The following is a 20,914-nucleotide window of genomic DNA, read 5'->3' on the forward strand; positions in this document are numbered from 1 at the left end:
GGTTAGATGAAGGGTTATAATACATTACAACGGCACCCAGGCGAGCCCGGCTTACCTGCGCATTCAGACCTGGCCAATGCACAAGCAGCACCCGCCAGCATTTCACCACTGCGCCGTGACGCTTCCCAGGCAGAGCCACGTGCCCTGCAAACTTGTCCTGCAGTCCGAGAGAACAACTCACTGCCCGTGTCCCTCTCTCCTACATGCCCATCCCGTCGGGAAGGCAGGCTCCACTGAACTCCTATCAAGATCAAGTTACATTTATGACCAACTGACACCACTGCATTGGTGGGGATGTACCTCTGCGGTTACATTTTACACTTCATGCTTGCTTGCCCTTGACTGTTTTTTCTTAAGGTTGATGTTGACAAAATGCCAGATCTTAAAGGCAAACAGAGTAAGTTTAATTTAAAGAAAACATTTATTTGAAGTTCTTTTAAGTCACACAGTTTAACAGATATAAGACAACTTTCTCCCCTTCACATTTCAAGCCTTCCCCATAGACCACACACACACTGTCCCATGGACAGTAAGATTTTCCTGCAACAATTCCTTTTGGACAAGCCAGTGTCCAGGCTGATGAAGACTCACATTATAAGCAGACTGATTTATAAAATCTGTTTAAAACAAAACAAAACAAAATAAAACAAACAACAAAACTGTTATCAAATTTTTGTCACAAAGTAAAGTTGTTTAATACTCATAAGCTTGATCTCAAAACAAAACCCCAGCCATTCATAATCAAATAGAACAGACTGCCTTCAAAAAATTCCCCAGAATTTTAAAATGTTCCAAATATATACACATTTATAACTTAAGCGCTCATTAGCTACAACCTTTTATTCATGCAAGAGTTGTGAGAGGAAAAGGTGTTTCTTAGAGTGGCTTTTCCGAAAATGCAGTAAAACTCTTCACTCGTGCAAAGAACAAAGGGGTGTACATTTTGTCAATGTCGAAAGTAGTAACAGCTGTCTCACCAGTCGATCTGCAAAGAGTATTGTAAAAGTTAAATTAGACACACGTTGCTGTTTAAATCCCTCAATAATGCAATCACATTCCACAGTACATTGTGTGTACCAAACAACAGCTGGAACCTAAGCGTCTTTCACACTGCCTTGTTCTGAAAGTATCTGAATGTTGGCCAAATCACACTACACAGAATACACTTCTAATTTTATACCAAAGAAACCACTTTCCCCTTCCATTCTTATTATTAGCTTCAAGACTTGAAACAGTGCAGGATGTCACTCAAGTCACCGTATTAATACTGAAGTAAAGAATCCCCTTCCATTTGTTTCACTTAGAACTCTGAATTCAGATTACAGAGCGACAGCAAAAACTCGTATATTTAACAAAACTTTAAAAAGAAGAAACACAAGTGTTTCTGAACATCAGTGACAAAAAGTATACGTCCTCCTAGCTGTGTTTTATACTGAGAGGTACAGCAGAACCTGAGCAGTACAGAAACTTCATGCTGAAAAGAATGTCTGATATTGCCACTTCTTCATAAATTAGATATGAAAATGTTCATTTTTATAAAAGCAATTTTTCTGTTTATGGAAGGTAGCTATACTCCCAACCACCAGTAGTTTACTTCCTAGTTTTTATACTTACAGCTCAATAGCTGTAAAAACACTATAAAAACACTGAATATAGAGATTAAGACCACTGAAAGACGAGGCCTAAACCTACCCTAAATGCCAACATCAAGCATCTGGACAGCCAACTTGCCAGTAATTTAGAGCGTTGGGTGCAAGAACAGTGGCCATGGCTCTTGCCTGGTCAGTGATCAGAACAGCTGGCCACGTGTCCATATTTTGCATTGCTGGATCATATAGTTTGTAACTGTTACAGTTCTCACATGATGGGTGCAGACATTTCTAGTTTGCACATCCATAGAGGAGAAGAAATATACCTTAATTAATATGTTTTCCACACCCCTTTACTAGCACTACATGAAGTCATTCAACTCTGATTCAGTTCTGAAACCATTCAAACACTCTGCAAAAATCCTTGAAATAACTAAAATACTGCAGTTCTACTACTTAGGAAACTTCCCACACCATTATAAAAAATTACTAAAAATCTCGGGATTTCTTAAAGTTCTTTAAAATATATCAATCCAGGACCAGTTACTGTTTTCAGGACATGTAGTTAAAACATTCTTTACATCTTCTGTACTTAGTACAAATTAATGTCACCTGTGTTTCTATATGTAAGTATCCTTCTTTGATCTTATTCTCTATTTACTTACTTGTAAGTTATGTGACAAGAATGATGGATCCAGACAAGTTTGTTGAAGCTCTGGCGCCCACTGGAGCACAACTGTAGTCCTACATGAAAACTATGATCTGTTTCTTGTGCAGGAACACGGCGGAAATACCTGTATTTGTGGTAGTCAATTGGTTTCTGTACAAAGAGAAAAGAAGTTTCATGACTGACAACACACTGTGCTACTATTTAACCTGAGGCCTACCCAACTGTGAGGACAGACTGTTAAACTCTCATACTTAAAAGCAAGTACTGGTATTCCTTGCAAACACACCAATTTAGATGTTATGGACAAAATTTTCACAGAAAGGAAGACAAGTGTGAAGGACACCACCCAAACTACGCAAACTCACTGTCAGGTAATGTAACACTTCTAACTCTTCCCAAGTTTCTCTTGACAGGCACTTTGTTAATCAGAAAATTTTGCGATGTAAGTAAGTTCACCAAATTATTCAGACTTCAATTAATGAATATTGCTTATTTAGTTTTATCTAAGGCTGTGGAACATAACTGCACACAGTCAAAACTGATCTCAGAAAATGACCTCTTCTTCCTTCCCTTCTGATTGTTAACAGTGTTAAACTACCTAATAGCACCTCACATGGCAACCATGCCTAAGGGGGAGAACCACTGCTCAAATGTGAACCAGATATTTGTCTTAATAAAAAGATTATTACAGATTTGCGAAAAAAAAAAAAAAAAAAGATAAATCACCATGCTTATTTATATTTTTAAACCATTTAAAAAATGAAATTGATTTTTTAATCCCCTGATGTAATGCAAGTCTTCAGATATTAAGCCTTAAGATATACAGTCGTAGAAAAGACTCATTAAAAAGATCCCTTCTTAAATTATTTTTCTTCTATTATACTTTGCTACCTACCTCTTCCTTTTTCTTCATTATTACAGCAAATACTTTGGTTTGATTGTCTGTTTCCTGGGAAAGGCGATAATGGCCAAGCAAGATTGCATCCGTTCTGGAAAGTTAAGAGGGGGATAGTGTCAAGGACATAAGAATGTTCTCTGTCTCAAAAGGCTGATGTAGTTATAATACAAATAGCAGCAATGAAAAGAAGACTGACTGCATATAACAATCAAGGAAACTTTTTAGTTTCCATTTAGTAAAGTACCTGGCTCACTAAGGATAGGAAACAATGAAAACATTTTGAAAGGATGCTTTTAATTCTCCCAGACAGGACAGTAAAGGTAAGTTAGTCAGTTCTATCTAGCCTTCTGCTAAATATTTTCAGACTTCTGGTGAACAGCTCAAACTTGTTCTGAAGTCACAAACAATTTTCTATGTTTTTAGCAAGTTTGTACAAACATCAAAAAGAGATCAAGCAATAATTTAGTCATATCCCACCAAAATCATCACTTTCCTTCAAACAGTCAAGGACGTGTGAGAAGGCAGTCAATAACAAAATAGTATCTGTAAAAGGATTCTAAACCCACCAAGCTAATAGCATGTATTCTTCCATTCACTTCCTTTAAAAGTTTAAAACCACATAACCCACAAAGAAAATCTAATTACAATATCGGGACCTCAGAATGAAAGGTATCTTTGCTTAAAGACCAAAATTTTTTTTAGTTCTCAGAAGAGAACTATAAGCATCTATAACACAATGTAAATAACATTGTATTTTTGCTCATTTTGCTAAGCCAGGATATAGAATCTGAGACAAAAGTATATAGAAATTGCCAGGTAAAAGCAAGAGGAAAACTGTACAGCCAAATATTTTATTTCAATAACCTTGTATTTTTAGTCCGTAAGCGAGGAACTATAGATTGAGGATCTTCAGGAGTTGTTAGCATCATAACTTGACCATCTGGAAAGAATCTCAAATACCTGCAAAAATATAATTACACAATACAATCCTAGAAAACATACCCATTTTCTGTCATGTTTTGTTGTGGGTTTTTGTTTGTTTTGGTTTGTTTTTTTTTTTTTTTTTGTTTGTTTGTTTGTTTGAAGTCACAGGATGCTTCCCAGAAGGATATAGAACTTAATAGGTAACAGGATTTGAAAACACATTTCTTCACACATGACATAACAGAAAAAAGAGATCAGAAATCAAAAGAGAGTTTTGAAAATTAAAAGATCAAGTTATGAAGAGTTATGAAAGAGGGCAGAGCTTCAGAAGTTTTGTCATCTCTAGTCAAAGCAAGAAGGCCACCCTGAAACCAAAACTGACCTCAAGAAAGTCTCTCCATTCCTAGCATCGATTGAGACAAATGCAACAAAATCTTAAATACAGTATCAGTACAGAATGGGCAATGTCATATGGGCTTTTTCAGGCTCTGGGATCGGATCAATTTTTACAGTACTCGGATACTGTGCTGATGTTTGTGAGACTACGGAAATAACCATGAGATTCAATGATTTTTCTTAACAGTTTCCAATCTCAGAAGGGACAGCAGAATGGAACAATAAACGCTGGGAACAGCAAGATGAAGAACAGAAGACAAACAGGCTGAGGAAGCAACTGACAAGGTATTTACAGCAAGCTGGGAAAGCCTAGACTCTTGGATTATTTACAATTGGTTACAAATAAGTTAAAAGACAATTCTTCCATTATCACTTGTTTTTCATTTGCTGAAAACCATTATTATATCAGAAACATAAAGCAGAAGTGATTTAGGGAAAGAAATCTGTGGACAAGTACTACTACTGTTACTGTGTAAGTTTTATCCACATGAAATGGTGTAAGTGAGGATGAAATGTGTTTCTAAGCCCACCTCTCATTATCACAATAAATCCTACTTCCTAAGACCTATTCTCAAAAAAATATACATAGCTTTCCACACTGTAGTAGTTTCATTGAGTTTTACAGTATCATTAATGTTTGTGATATCAAAGGCTGGATTTAAAGAACTTAAGAGAGAAACATTTCACTCACTCATTGTACTACAGTTCTACCTGTAATATTCCACTTGGTGCCATGCTCTATAGAAACCATCAAGAGATTGTTCTCCTTGACGTATGTATTTTGTCTTGCTGATATATACACCTAGAGAAGGAAGATGTAAGTATATGAGCAAAAATTAAGTACATAAAAAGTTTAAGATGAAAAAAACGATAATCTAAAACTTCTGAGTTTACTTTTGTTACTTAAATACATGACGGCTTTTATTTTCATGCCTTGCACCCTTCCCATCTCTTAACAGTTATTCTAGATTCAAAAACCCAAACAAATTCAGATTAGGTCTAACAACGTCATAAACATCAAGCCCACCTGATTGCTTCTGTCATGGTCACGTGCAGTTAAAAAAAACAAAACTATTTCCAAAAGTACACCTTACCATCGAATCGAACGCGAGGCCTTTCCAAAAACATCTCCCTCCAAGAAGCATAGGGAACAAGTTTATTGCAGCTCCTGCCCCATATTTTCAAACAGACTTGATGCCAGATTTCAGGATCTCTAATGAAAATGAGAAAAAAGCAAACCCCATAACTTTCCTGAAAACCTTGTTTAGCTTTTATATATCAAAGCAACGCACTCCATTGTTTAGTTTGGATGCAACTGAAACAAAATTTCTTGAAAAATAGCTCATAATTTAAAATCACTGACTAATTTACTTAATCCTGGAGTGTTTGAAAGCCATTTCCACCTCCTAGTGAAATTCAAGAACACAATGCCATTTTCAGCCAAGTACAGAACAACATTGCAGCAGCCTGGCACTTCCCTCTGTGGCCATGAGGATGACAACACAACAGACATTATTTTGGAGACCTTGCAACTCTGACTTTCAAACAAGACAGAGCAAGTAAGACTTTCACCAACATTTTTTATTACCACGGAGTTATGTATCTAATATACCATTTAGTGGTGCGTTCAGAAGCTGAGCAGCACTGTGAGGAGCTTAACATGAAAGTTGCCATGGGAATAAAAAGCAGGACATAGTCCTACATGTGCGATTTAGCAGCCTAAAAGCAAAAAAAAAAAAAAAAAAAAAAAAAACTCACCTTCACAACCCTGGCAATTTTGCTCTATGGATTTATTATCCACCTCTACGTGCCGTTTACATATGCTTGAACATAAAAAAAGCTCTTTTCTTCCTTAGAGCACAGAGAAGCTTCACTTTAGATAACTTATCTACAGTACCTGGCACAAATGTAAAATCCTCGACAAACAAGAGATAATTGCTCTAATGATCTGAGGTCCAAGTCACTCGAAACCACCCAGCGGAAAATGTACATTAGTACTTCCATAGGCAACACTGCAAAGAGAAGAGAGATCCTTGTTAGATGGTAATTTGTAAATCAATAGGTTATCTGTAATTCCAGGTTTGATCATTACTGAAGTTCTGACTTTCCATAAAAAGCCCTACTTTTGTTCCCTGGTAGCCAGATACCAGGGAACAAAAAAAACCCTATCTTTAAATTAAAAAGTCACTATACATTAGAAACAAGTCACATAAGGAAAGAACAAAAATCAAGAGCTGAAATGCATTATGGTAAGATGATAGGATAAAATATAGCTTTAAACTACAAATATCCACAACTGTGAAGTGTTATAACAAAAATTCCACATATTCATTGCAAATTCACAGTGCCTGCAAAGCAGTATTTTCTTCAAACTGCCTTAGTGTGTATCATTACCTCAAAGCACACTGCTTTTGCATGACAAGCTAAATAAGCTCAGGTCTGGTTTAGTATTGGATAGGAAGTCCTAAGAACAACCTGCCCACTATGAAATTGATATGATATCACTCTATATTTTGTGGTACAGATCCAGCAATTGAAAATGGTATCACACAGAACTGTTGTGTTGAAAGACTTTTTCTAATGTAATACAAGATAAGGACAGAATTCTCATCACAGCACCACAAGATCATATGATACTTCCCCTAACATTAAAAGTTCAGCAAGAAAGTCCTGGGAAATTAAGCCAAAATTCTTTCTAATAATTTTCTGCCTCCCTAAGTTGTTTCAGTTGGGTGTAATCTTGTTTACTTATCTTATACCATCAGGAATTACATTTTATTTATTTTTAACTACTGCTGCTTTCCAGAGCCTATCGCTTGAATTGTATCATCACATTGACTTAAAACTGGATGATTTTACTCAGTATAACTGCTTTGAGATCAAATGGAGAAAACAGCTGAGCAGCACAAAGGTATATTAAACAGTAACTAGCTGTGAATACCATGGTAGAGGCCACAATTTAATAGAATTCTGTTTTTCAATGAAAAAACATGCTGCTTAAAAAAAAAACTGTGTTGCTACACTCCCATAAATCCAGCAAGGCTGGTTTTGCTATTAAATTTGATGAAACTTAAGTTTCACATTTGATAATACAACGTACATACACCTCATTGGGCACCTGTTTCTGTATTCACTGAACACATCTTGTTTCATGAATCTAACTTAACTCTATGTTTTACTGTGGAGAAATCATAAATTTGCTATATTGCCTGTATTTGCAAGCATTAAATTAATGTTCTGGTATAAACAAAAGTTGTGCAGATTACTGCTACAAGGTACAAAACAGTCTGTGGCAACTTATGAGCTCATCAGTATGTGAAGTCTTAGTGCCTTGAAGACTGGGAGATACAAAGGCTTAAAAATCTCTTACTAGTGCTAACATCTTACATTCTGATAGTCACCAGACAGCCAAAGCCTTTGATTATCCATGCTTCTAAGTTTCTAGTAAACTAGGCATTGTTAAGACACTTTGCTTTGGATACTGGGCACACCCAGTAGGAAAAATATTATAGTATCTCTGGTGAAGAATGCTATCTTGCTCCAAAGCTTTACTTGTGTAAAAAAATAAAAAAAACAACCTACTTATGAAAAATTGTTCATATACTCGAGAGAATAAATATATTCAGTGTGTCAGTTACATAACAGAGGTCTGATCGTGTCCTGTACTAAGGGTTGACCAGTATTCTAGATTATCAGTATCAATAAAATGTAAAATAGAACACAGGCAATCAACTCAGCCAAATCCGTTGCTTCACATTGTTTCAGTTTTCCTTGGGCTGCTGAGGTCTGCAACTATTGTACTACTGTGATGACCAAGAGGGATCCTTTCCAGCCTATTAACTTCCGAAGCAGTCATCATGACAGCTTTCATTCTGCTATAAAAGAGTTGGTCAACAAGATACTGTAACACAGGACTGACAGGAAGGCAGAAAATAAAACTAGAAAGAGACTAAGATCGCTGCTTAAAGGAGGTGTCTCCTGCAATCATTTTATAGTAATGTCTACAACATCTTTACTAGCAAAAAAAAGATGCTTTCCCAAGTGTATGTCACAGTTGTTAAAATAAATAACAAAAAAAAACCCCAACCCGTTTTCTTTATGTTTTAATTGAACAGCTTGCTACATCCACTTTATTTTCCTTTTTTTAGATCTCATAAGGAAGTCTCAGAATGACTGTCCTAGAACTGAAGCACTGAAAATCATTAACCTTCAAAAACCTTTCTAGCTATGTTATATAGTCTTGCTGAACCTGAAAACATATTTGTTGTAAAAATCTGATACAGAATCAGATAAAAAGATGAAATGCAAAGCTGCATATTCTTCATGGAACAATTGTCTTTTAGTCACACTTAAGAATTATAATAAATATTTGCAAATCAGAGTGAACAAACAAACAAAAAAAAACCCAACACATTTCACTTTTTCAAACATTAACTAGAAGGAAAACTGGAATACACCTACTTCGCCAAGTCTGTTCCTCAAAGTTGCTACTTTTAATTATGACTCTGATCCTGAAAAAATTCTACTTAGTACTAGTACTACTACATGGAAAAACTTGTGCGACAAAGGCAAAATCACATATGAGAAAAAGATGTGTTTAACTAGTCGATGATCTTTTTTCCTTTACATCTAACTATAAAAGTAAATAAAGATATACTGTGTACATTTCTTTAAATGTGGTTTTAGAATGAAGGAGACAAATGTTTTAATACAGTGAAACACCTCTATAAATTCTTGCCTCTGAGGTCTTACAGTGTATCTTAACTCATACCTGAGATATGGGTCTGGCTGACATCAACCTCAGGCTGACAAAGCTTGACTGAAGATTCCTGAAGAGTTAACTGCTGCTGGAAATCTGACAAGAGATCAGCCATTTTGTCATCCTCCTTGTTATCCTCAACACTAGAAAAGGAGGAATGCCAACACTGTGATATTGGACAAAACATACCAACAGATGTCCTTATCTTGGCATCAATCTGCGGTCTTACCCTCATTCAGTAGTTGTTTCCTGTATGTTTTTAAAGCAATTTCATTTCATCATATGATAAAACAACTACTGCAATCTTATCAAGTTCATTTAGATTTTGCTGAAATGCATCCAAGAGTAACTACTTTTTTTTTTTTCATTTCATTCCAACTCCAGTTTCTTTTTGGATTTGAGAGTTCACTGTGCACTGTTTTTAGTGAAGTCACTGAAGAACTGCTTAACCCCATGAAATGACAAATCTCATCTTTTACTTTGCCTAAAATAAGCTGTATGCAGGAAATAAATTATAATGTGTGTAATTTGTTTTTTCTCACCAAGAATGTATGAAACACCTACAACAGTAATTCAGAAAGCAAAAACACCACAACCAGAATCTCTTGAAAAAAAAACACACCTTTACAAATACTGCTTTTAAGCAACAATTAAGAGTACTAGCTGGTTTTCCCTCAGTGTCATGTAGTGCTGGGGACAGTGCAGCAACATTTACAAAACTGAATGAAAATTCATTGAATCATAGAATCATTCAGGTTGGAGAAGACCTTTAAGATCATGGAGCCCAACCATAAACCTCACTCTGCCAAGTCCACCACTAAACCATGTCCCTAAGTGCCACATACACACGCCTTTTAAATACCTCCCAGGAATGGTGACTCAACCACTCCCTCTGGGCAGCCTGTTCCAGTTCTTGACAACCCTTTCAGTGAAGAAATTTTACCTGATACCCAGTCTAAATCTCCTCTGGAGCAACCTGAGGCCATTTCCTCTTGCCCTTTCTCTTGCTGTTTAGGAAAAGAGATCGACACCCACCTTGCTACAACCTCCTATAAGGTCTCTCCTGAGCCTCCTTTTCTCCAGGCTAAATACCCCTCCGTTCCCTCAGCCGCTCCTCGTAAGACTTCTGCTCTAGACCCTTCACCAGCTTTCTTGTCCTTCTCTGGACACACTCCAGCACCTCAGTATCTGTCTTGCAGTGAGGGGCCCAAAACTGAACACAGTATTCAAGTTGCGGCCTCACCAGTGCCAAGTACAAGGGGGTGATGACTTCCTCCATCCTGCTGGCCATAGTATCCCTGATAGAAGTCTTCCTGGCCACCTGGGCACACTGCTGGATGTTGACTAACACCTTCAGGTCCTTTTCTGCCAGGCAGCTTTCCAGCCACTCTTCCCCAAGCCTGTAGCATTGTGTGGGGTTGTTGTGACCCAAGTGCAGGACCCAGCACTCAGTCTTGTTGAACCTCATAAAATTGGCCTCAGCCCATCGACCCAGCCTGTCCAGATCCCTCTGTAGCATCTTTCTACCCTCAAGCAGACCAACACTCCTGCCCAACTCAGTGTCAGTGAGGCTTAATGAAGGGAGTAGAGAAAATTATGCTAAAATAAGAAAATAATCTTAAGAAAAACAAGATTTTTATGTGACTGTAGTTTATCATCCAATATTTATCCTAGTGAACAAATGCACAGCAAAGATTTCATGCTAGCAATGCATTCAGAAAATAAAGTATCTGACGTAAACAAAGCAGTTTATCTTACTCTCTTTTATATTGGGTCGACTACTGCACTGAAGCTGTACTGCCCTGGGGCAACAAGACTGAGCTAGTAATACCACAAGGACATGGCTGTACTTTCCTTTTATTCTCAGTTTTAAAACTCTTGATTTCTTGTAGTTAGCAGCAGCATCTGTGGCTGCTAGCAGTAAGCAGTGAATTGGCAAGCTCTGTTTCATAAGCTTGTCTTCACTACGCTATAACAGAAGTTTTAGCCCTGACATGAATACTGTCCTCAAATAGAACACCTGAATTCAAGTTAGGCCAATCTTAAGCAACTACACATCAGGTGTGTGGAGGCTAGGGGTATTCTGGTGTTTGTAAAGATGAAAGACTGGACTACTCAGATTATGTAATATATAAATGTATTGCTCTACTTATTGGAAATATTCCCATGTGGCTCTGTCAGTCAGCACAAGAACAGTAGTATATTCCCTTGCTTAGTTATGATGCTTATTCCATGGTACAAAACTTTTACTAATTGATCTTCTTGCCATCTACAATTTTGAAGATGATCCTAAATATGTAACTCATAAATGTGAAAATCGGAAAGCAAAAGTAATAAAGTGACTGATGCTTTCTTCTTAAGCAACAACTTAACTATTTGTAATCCTTCCACTTGAATTTAACTAGCTCCAAATAAGCCCGTTGCCTTCTTTGAACTACAGTATAGAAAAGTCCCCCTTGGACTAATGCAGCTGTAAACTTTCAATGAAGCAGTCTATTCAGATGAAAGTAGACAAGTTTTCCAAATGTTAAGAGACTTAACAACTGGATATCACAGTAGAGCGTTCATATGCCTTAATAACAAAATTTCAGGTTTCAGTACTTATATGCACTTAATCAGTAAATTTTCATACTTACCACCTCTTTCCAACTCCATCACCATCTGGGGACCGTGTGTAGGTGATCTTAAACTCTATGTCAGGTACAAGCTGCATGGCTAGACGATAAAACTTGATGGCTGAAAATAAAGGTTTAATGTTGAAACATGTCTGATGCCTATACCGAGCAAATTTTTTTCAGAGATGGCTTTAGGTAAAAGCACTAAAAAGGCATGAAAGGCCTTTGTGTAGTAAATCTTATTTAGTCTAAACTGATTAGGTTTAAATTCAATACAGGAGAGGCACATTAAGCACCTGTTTTCAAAACTAAAAACTTCATGTCCTCTTTCAGAATAAAGAACTCTCTCGGATGTGTTTCAGCTTTTACAGATTTATCTTAACTACCACAAATTAAAATATGGAGTACAAATTTTACATTAAAACTTTACAAAGTCTTGGTTTCATTTGTTGCCCAGCACTTACAAAGCTATCTCAGTAATCCATAAAGATTTTAGGCATTATATTCACAACTACGAGGAATATGAAAGAGAATTTGGAATATGATGCAGGTACCTTAAATTCCTGGTATAGTACAGACAGCCATTCAGACATACACAACATTACATAGGCGAAAAAGACCAACAAAATATTGTTGCAATTATAACACTTCAACAACAGACACAAAACAAGTAAATTTTACTGTGGCAAAACACTGGAAACTACAGAAGGGACAGAAGCAAGCCAGTCAAAACACTGAGTGTGAGGAACCTAACTGGAGGAAAGCAGCCTTTTCAAAAAGCTGTGTAGCAAGCACAAGACTGGGGCATGAAGGAAAAACCAACAGATTTGGTTTCTTCTAGCATGCGGAGACACACCAAAAATGCTACAAACACTGAGTAGAGAAATAGGCCCAGGAAAATCACCCTGCGGGAACAAACTGTTATTTAAGCTGCAGAACATCTTTCTTCTGAATTAAATTAAAAAGGACCCACAGAGTTAAGTGTATTCATTGTATATACATTGTCTGTTTTAATACCAGTATTAAGCTCAGGTATGTATTTATATGTCTCTTTGTATGCACACTGTGTGATACCAAGATCAGAAGGCAATTCTCCCTCAGTTTGGACCCTTCAACACAAAACCCAAACTAAAACATCGAGTGTGGAGCTCAGAATCTGACACACTAACGAGTCTGGGAAGCCTGAGTTTGGGGCAAGTAAGTGTTCCTATTTCCTGGTGCTCATGTCAGGGCTGGTGACTGACAAGTACTATCCTTTGGCTGGTGAGAATGAGGAATACCAGCAGCCAGCTAAACAGAGATCAGTCCCAACTTTAGCATTTAATCTTGTAGCAAGGCCTGTACTGTACTTAACATGAACAAGCTGCTGCATGTAACTGTCTCACAAATGTCAAGTATCAGCAGATTTCAGAAGCAGGCTGAAATGCCACTTGGATTCTGATGACCTGGGCCAGGTCAGCGGATATAACCGTGGTCTGAAAATAGATGTCCCAGCCTGTGCTCAGTAATATCTGTGTCTGGAGTAGAACCTTGTCTCTAAGATCTCATATAGATGTATGTGCAGAAACAGTTCAGTTTTGCTTCTTTAAAGTCTCAAATCAAATTCAACTGAAAAAGAATGGATTCATACTCACACAATCCAGATACCTAAAACACCTTTGTGCACGCAACTGATAGATGTTACTACTTCTTTGCTGCTATGTTTAACACACGAGGAGTGCACTCAAGCAGATGAAGCTATAGCTTTCATTTTATATACACAATGCTTAAATATACTGCTTGCCTTGCACATTTCTTTAATTTACTTGGAAACTGTTGGTATGAAAGAACCTTCACCATCTACTGCATCATTTCCTAAATGGTAGATTACGTATCAGAATTAGTTCTGATGTCCTTTTTTTACTGCACACTTAATTCTACATCAAACACACAAAATACTTTAGCCTAAAGTAATTTTGCCCTGTAAAAACATGTAATAAATTAGAAACTGAACCAACTAATTTTATTACCTACTGGGGACTCATATTTCTCTCCGCTCATTTGAGATCTGGAACAACAGCCAAAAATCTGTTGCAAGGGAAGGAAAACTCCCGTGGTGGAGAGAAAATTTTTTATTCAGCAGGTGGCTGAGTTCAGGAGCTTCCACAGTACTCTGAGTTTTGCATATCTTAACATATTTTACACCTGCATTTTAACCAAGGTGGCCAAAACTTCTAGTGGAATAGCAGGACAGCACGTACGTTCTGAGTTCCTTTTTTTTTCATGCAAGTAATAGAAAAATGATATCTCCATTATTGACCTACAGGACTTGAAGTTAGGACAGGCTTCTTACTCTACATATTCTGAAAACTAAATATGAGGAAGAAAACTTTGAATTTCCAATTTTACTAGTGCTGGTAGCAAGATGGCAAGCTAAGCATCTTAATTTATTTATGACCAACCTCATAAAATAAGACTACCAGATTTAAATATTCAGCTTCTTTAAGAATTCCTGAAGTATCTTAGCATGCTGTATAAACTAAAAAAACAAACAAACAAACAAACAAACAAAGCCCAACCAACCAACAAAACATTCCATGGGTTCGGTACTTCTGTTCAAAGTGGAATGAAGAAAAGTGGACACATGAAATCTAGTATATTGCCTTAATTAATTACTATGCTTACTTCCTGTTACAGAAGCCATATAAAGAACCATGCTGTATGAAGAAATAATCCAGCACTTCATTAAATTGCTAGATTTCAAAATACTGTCATTTTGTCTGAAAGCCAGAAATTCTTTCCTTGATCTCACTTTAGCTTCACCTCAACATTAGAACTGTGGTATGATGGTTCCCTTAATAGTAAGTTTGTTTGCTTATCTGAATAATCAAGCTCTTGAAGCTCTTAGCCTGCAGTTTAAGTTCACTGGCATCATGTAGTCTTGCACATAAACCAGAGCGTTAGATTCCTCTGCATTAATGGTGTTCATTGTAGACTTCCATATTACCTTCATAAAGGGCCCCATTTTGTTCTTCTTCCACTGCCTTCAGGAAAAGTTCTTTTGCCTGCACAATAAATTACACAGAACACTTCTTAAGTCCTTACAAATAAAAGTGCATTGTCATTTGACTTAGAATTATTTTTCATCTTACCTACTGTACTATATGAAAGTGATGAATAAAATAATTCCATGAGTAGAGTAAAAAGACATATTTATATGCTACAAGCCATAACTGAAATTCCCAATCAACAAACTACCCACGTTCCTACTGCTTGCCCTTTATCTACAGTCTTTCAGAAAGCAGACTGAGAAGGTGACACAAAGCCAAGCATAAAAACTAGAAAAATCAGTGTAGAATTATGGAAAGACACTAGTATGGAGACAACTTGTTAATCACAACTGCTGTTTCTCTAGATTTAATTCAGCATTAGCTTTTAGGATAGTTATACTGCAATATTAACACACACAATAAAAAGCCCGAATTATCCATCTTTTTTCTTGTACCTTTTCCTCTTTTGCTATCTCCTGCTTCACTCTGGCATCTACAGACTTTACTCCAGGTCCTCTTGAAGATGCTCTGCATGGCAGAGGTTCCAACCCACTAGAACTCATACCTGGGGCGAGCTCAAACATCCACTGAGCTCTGAACATCTGAAGCTCTGCCTAAAAAGTCCAATTAATTCTGATTTAGCATCACATATTCAGAGAGTACATCTTCCTAGGATAAATTATAAAGTACAAACACAAAAAAGAATTTCAAAAATTCTGCTTTACACTTCGAAGTCTTCAATGGTCTCAGTGAGTTTAGATAAAGTTAGCAACTGTTTTATAGTAACTATTTTTTAAAAGTGCACAAGTGCTCATTCAACAACATAAGTGCTTTTATCTGGACTGTTCAGCTCAGAAGAAAAACTGATGTTTCAAGAAGAGTTTGTTAGTACTATGATTATAACCTAAGACTCTATAGAAAAGTATTCTCTCTATGCAGAATTACCTTAAGCAAGAAGACCACTAGCTTTTGAAATTAAAATTTAGAAAACATAATTTTTTGTACACAAGCATACTAAGCTTTATAATAATCAAGTCTGTCATTTGTGTATTATATAAAAAAGACCTTACACTACTTTTCCTTTTAAAAAGAAAGGACTGTGCTCTATGAAACGAGACAAGCTATAATTCTTGCCATGCATTTTTTTCAGGATCTTTGAAGTTACACTTTGCACGCCTCTTGTAATCATCACAACTTCTGGGGAGCAACTACACAGAAATCTAGTATTGTAAGAAAGCACACTTTTCTATTAAGACTGCTTTTATCAACTTTCTGCTCCAAAAGAGAGTGACAACTTAAACTGGAAATTGATCCATACAGAAACTGCTGTCCATTTTCTATAGCTCTTCAAAGAAATTCCAAATTTGCCACAAACCTTCTTTTCATCTACTCAGATAACCAAAGACTGAATTTGACGCTTGGGAACACAATGCAAAATTAATCTATTTCACTTTTGGAAAGGCAGACAGATTAAGCATTTGTCAGATCGACAAATGTGTGGTAACTAAATGAGCACAAGTAATGCAGCTTAAATCACAGCAGTATTATGTTTGTAAAAAAATGCTAGCATGAGAGACATACCTGAAGATTTGCTTCACCAGATCTTTCATTGTCATCGGTTCTTACCAAATCAGAATGACAATCTTCTTCAGCTTCTGCCTAGTAGAGAGCAGTCAGATGTGATTATAGAGTCTGCATAAGTCCCTAAGCACATTCACGAAGCACAACTGTCATGGACACACATTCAAAGAAATGTAAGTGTATTCCTCTTTTCCCCATCCTACCCACCTACCCCAGAGATCAATCTTAATTAATGATAAAAATTAATCTTACAATTATTGGATTGTTGCACTTCCCTATTAACCCAGTGAAGTTTGGTTTAGCATTTCAGTCACATCAATCCAACACAGATTAGTTCCATATCCCTTGAAGGCTTACGCGCATCAGTACACTGCCATAATACCTGAATAAATACACTCAGTGTCCAAGTCAAAGCACAGAACCAAAGATTCAGTATTAAACAGTAGTGTGCTTCATACAAGAAATTAAAATTTAATCACTATCTTCTCATCTTAAAGATAACCAGTAGTTTTGATTTGCTTAATATTTACAAAAGCACAAAAGACTCGTGCTTTGCCTAACAATAGATACTTTATGAAAATTATAGGACAATATGGGCAATCTCAAAAACTACATGTGAAACTAAACAAGAAATGTATTGTAAAAGAAATAAAAAGCTAGCATGAGAGCTTGACAGCTGGTTTTATTTACAGTACTACTGTGAGGCAGATTAAACAAATAAGACCTTAAATAAAAACTCTAACTAAACTTAAGAGTGCTCTACATAGGAATTAGACAGTTAGTTTAAGAGCAAAACTTAAAAAAAGACACAAATGAATTCTCATTGTGAAATATACTGAGATTTCTGGAATCTATACTAAAACAAAGGAAAACTAATCCTGAGCATCAGTGACGAACCACTAAAATAACAACAGCAGCAAGATGCCCATCAGGGAAAAAAAACCTTAACAAAGACTAAGCCATTTGTTTACAGTTCTTCCTGCAGCTAAATCATCCCAGTTTTCCTACCATTCTGTGCTGAAATTCACATCTATAGTTCTGCAAGTACATAATGCAAAGTCAGATTATAAAAAGGTAAACCTGGCATTAAGATTACGACAGCTACTTACAGAAGTTTTGTTTCCCAATCCTTCCTATTGTAGATAGTGCTCAAGGACTTCAAGTGACATTCTGTCAGTGAGATTCTTCCAAGTTCTTGTAAAGAAATTTCTATCTCCGGCACAATCAAAGTGCAGAAATCAAAGCATTCTTGTATTCAGAAAATTTATAAAATTTTCATAGCATCTGGAAGTTCATGATCAAACTACAGAACACTGGCAAACCTGTTGGGAAGGCAACGTTTAATCTCTTTGTCTTGATGACAAGCACCTCCCAGAGTTCAGCTGCAGCACTCTGGTTCTCCAGATGACCACAAAGTTACTGGCTCGTCATCCGTAAATGTGTTTTCACTGCTGTCTCAGTCAATTTATGTTTTACAATCGATAATGCAGATAGTGTTGGTTGGTTAAAGCAAACAGATACTGTATCTGTTTCTACCCTCTGATTTTAAGGCTGTACATTTTTAATTTCTTGGTGAAGAAAACAGGTAAACCAAACGCTCCAAAGCGCCAGCAACAATAAATCTGAGCAAGAAATAAATTAGTTAGAACTTTCATGGGTTTTGATTCCAGAATTTGATTGCAGGCAGTTAATGTCCTAGCAGTTACAGTCCTACCATTTTATTTTAGCATCTAGGGATTATGTCTATGCTGGCCAAACAGAGATAGCCCAGGAGCAAGCCAGCACTGAAATGGATGTCTTTAAGTGCATTATTATGGCACTGGGCTGACACAAATAAGGCCTACCTCTGCCTGCACAGAGTTCAAGGCATTTGGCTTGTAGCTCACTTATGTCCAGCCAGCTCTCAGTCTGGGCAGAACAAGCCTGGTTTTATCTGCAAACTGCAGAAACTAGTAATTTATAAACTAAATCAACACCCTATCTTCTTGTGCATAAAGGCACGCCCATTTAACTTGTGAAGTCTGTAAATAAATTAAGAGTTAAAATTATTTAGAAGGCTATGAAGCTGGCTGAAGTTTACCTTCTGCTCAAAAACTCTGTGTTTTGGTAATCTGTTCAAGGGTCTTGATTTTCCTCCCCTCACCTCTGTGCTCTATTTCTCCTTCATTTCTGAGTCACAGTTAGTCATGGTTCTGGACCAACTGCTTCCTAAATGTCATTCAATGCTCTTTAAATCTTAAATATGCTCTCGATTCAAACAAAAAATACACCATACCATACTATGAAGACCTAGTCCACAGCCTAAAAGCTGTCAAAAAACATCATGAAGCTGTTTACAACCAAAGTTTTGAGTTCTGACATTACCTCCTCTATACTGAATGCATGTGTGATCTGAAGTCTCTCATATCAAAGGTTTGTCTTCTGGCAGCAGGGTCAGCGTAAGTGACCATCTCTCTACATTTACCAGTAAAACAATTCATTCACATTGCTACTGTACGGCTAACTCGACTGGAAAATTGATCTCTATTTACAACTTTTCTGCTATTTATTTGATCTGATGAAACCCTACGGTTTTCCTAGAACAAATGACTAAACACAGGTACGGCTGAAGCAAGGATTTTCACTAGCAGACAATTCACCAGACCACACCAGGTTGTAACTTGCATAAACTGGCTCCTTGCCACCACTCTGACAATACTTAAATTGTAGCTATAGTTTCTAAAGTTCACAGAACATTATACTGTAACCACTACTTAGTGGATAAATCTAGCCTGTTCATCTTTATGCCATTGCCCTTCCTCCTGCTACAAGCCAGCTGTCACATGGAACAGTGACTATCCTGCTTGAAACTGAGACATCCGTAGTGTGTACTGATCAGCTCAAATAATCAGCTCATGAGAAAAGTGGTAGCCAGTCAAGTCACCAAAAGGTCAATATGTCAAAGGTAAACATCTGAATTAGACTGCAACCTGTAAAAAGAAGTCAGCAGAATAATCTGATTCTGATTTGTTTGCAAAGCTTTAGAAATCATCTGCCACATGGAAAACTAGTTTATTTGCACAGCTTAGTTTTAGTTGTTTTGCAATCAACAGTCGCACGCTGATTTCCTCAGAGCACAACAATCACTTACTAAACTGTAATGTCAAGTCCTTTAACAGTTCAGATCTTTGTTTCAGCAAAACAATGTCAAGATCAGAAACAGTTCAAAGTTGACTGTCACCAGTTGAACGGGGCTACATGTGAACTGTACAGAACTAAGGGAGAAGCAAGCACGACACAGCAAAACGGTGACTGACAGCTAACATTCTTCTTGGCTTTATAAGAAAATAAGGAAGTCACTCCGTATTTCTGCCAGTGTGGTAGAAGCAACACTGTGTTCAAAAATAACAGTTTTAAACACAGCGGTAAAGCGTTTTAAGAGCTCTTGAATAATATAAATGGGTTAACTTCAAATCACCAAGTTCTCATCATGGATACTTCAATCCATATCGAGGTGCAGTCAGAAAGGCAATACTGAACCAAACAACATTTCTGATACCTTAAATCACAAACTCAAGTAAGTTTACGTTTACGTTACCAAGTGACTTTATGCCATCTGCTTTCTTGAGGAAAGCCAGGGAAAGGTAGGGCACGCTAATCTGTGATGACACAGGGATTTGTCCGGGTGTCTCTAGGGACAGCTACATCGGTCCTGAAGCAAGCAGCCCCACTCGCCAGCCCAAAACCCTCTGCGGAAGACGGTCGATGCCTCCTTGCGGAGCAGCGACCCCGGGGCAGGATGAGGGCCGGGACGGCGGCACACTTCCCGGTGGCACCGCCGGCGGCACGGCGAGGGGGCCGCTCCTCCCGCCCCTCCCAAGCCCCCCGGCGGCGGCGGGGCGGGGACGGGCCGCCCTCCGTCTGCACCTGCCGCGGCTGCCGAGCCCCCCCCCCCCCCCCCCCCCCCGCCACCGCCTCCCCCCGGCCCAGGCCGCGGCGGGGAGCAGGGCCCGGCCGTCCCGCTCACCATGCTGCCGGCGCTCAGGCGGCGCTGTCCCGTCCCGGGGGTCTGGGCCCCCCCCCTCCCCGCTCGGTCCGTGTTTCCTCCCCGCGGAGGGGGGGAAAATTAGCAGAGTTCTCGGTCGGAGAAGCGCACCACGCAGCGGGAGTAACTGCGGGCCCTGCGTACGGCAGCCATCTTCCCGGCGAGTGAGGGGCAGGCGGGCCGGGAGCAGCGGAGACACGCGACCAGACAAACCCGCAAGGTCGGAGCGCCGCCCGACGCACGGGCCGCTCGCAGGCGCGGGCGCTGGCAGCGCGGACTACCCGCCCCAGCGTGCACCGCGGCCCCGCGGCGGCTCTCCCGCTTGCCGCGGTGCGGCGCGCTGCCTGCTGGGAAGCGTAGTCCCCGGCCGACACTCCCGTGGGCTGCGGCCGCGCCGGCTGCGCCCCCCGGGCCCGTCCTGCCCGGCGG

General features: G+C 38.5%; 1 protein-coding gene across 3 annotated transcripts; it reads right to left on the reverse strand.

Annotated features, from left to right (window-relative positions):
• Nucleotides 1-402: 402 nt before the first annotated feature.
• Nucleotides 403-20,807, reverse strand: FBXO9 (F-box protein 9). Of its 3 annotated transcripts, none has more exons than XM_033009923.2 (13): nt 20,468-20,807; nt 16,462-16,539; nt 15,336-15,494; nt 14,838-14,895; nt 11,873-11,972; nt 9,249-9,379; nt 6,375-6,489; nt 5,572-5,690; nt 5,189-5,279; nt 4,022-4,117; nt 3,155-3,248; nt 2,255-2,409; nt 403-985 (listed from the first exon to the last, which is right to left on the reverse strand). In XM_033009923.2, the coding sequence occupies exons 1-13, from the start codon at nt 20,468-20,470 to the stop codon at nt 877-879; spliced, it is 1,308 nt and encodes a 435-aa protein (XP_032865814.1). In that variant the 5' UTR covers nt 20,471-20,807; the 3' UTR covers nt 403-876. The 3 variants fall into 3 exon arrangements, with proteins under 3 accessions (XP_032865814.1, XP_032865816.1, XP_032865815.1); XM_033009925.2 differs by having other exon boundaries at nt 16,462-16,535; nt 20,468-20,717; XM_033009924.2 differs by lacking the exon at nt 15,336-15,494 and having other exon boundaries at nt 20,468-20,582.
• Between the last annotated feature and the right edge of the window lie 107 nt (nt 20,808-20,914).

This window comes from Tyto alba, unplaced genomic scaffold (assembly GCF_018691265.1).
Source record: "Tyto alba isolate M040663 unplaced genomic scaffold, T.alba_DEE_v4.0 Super-Scaffold_40, whole genome shotgun sequence".
NCBI lineage: Eukaryota > Metazoa > Chordata > Aves > Strigiformes > Tytonidae > Tyto > Tyto alba.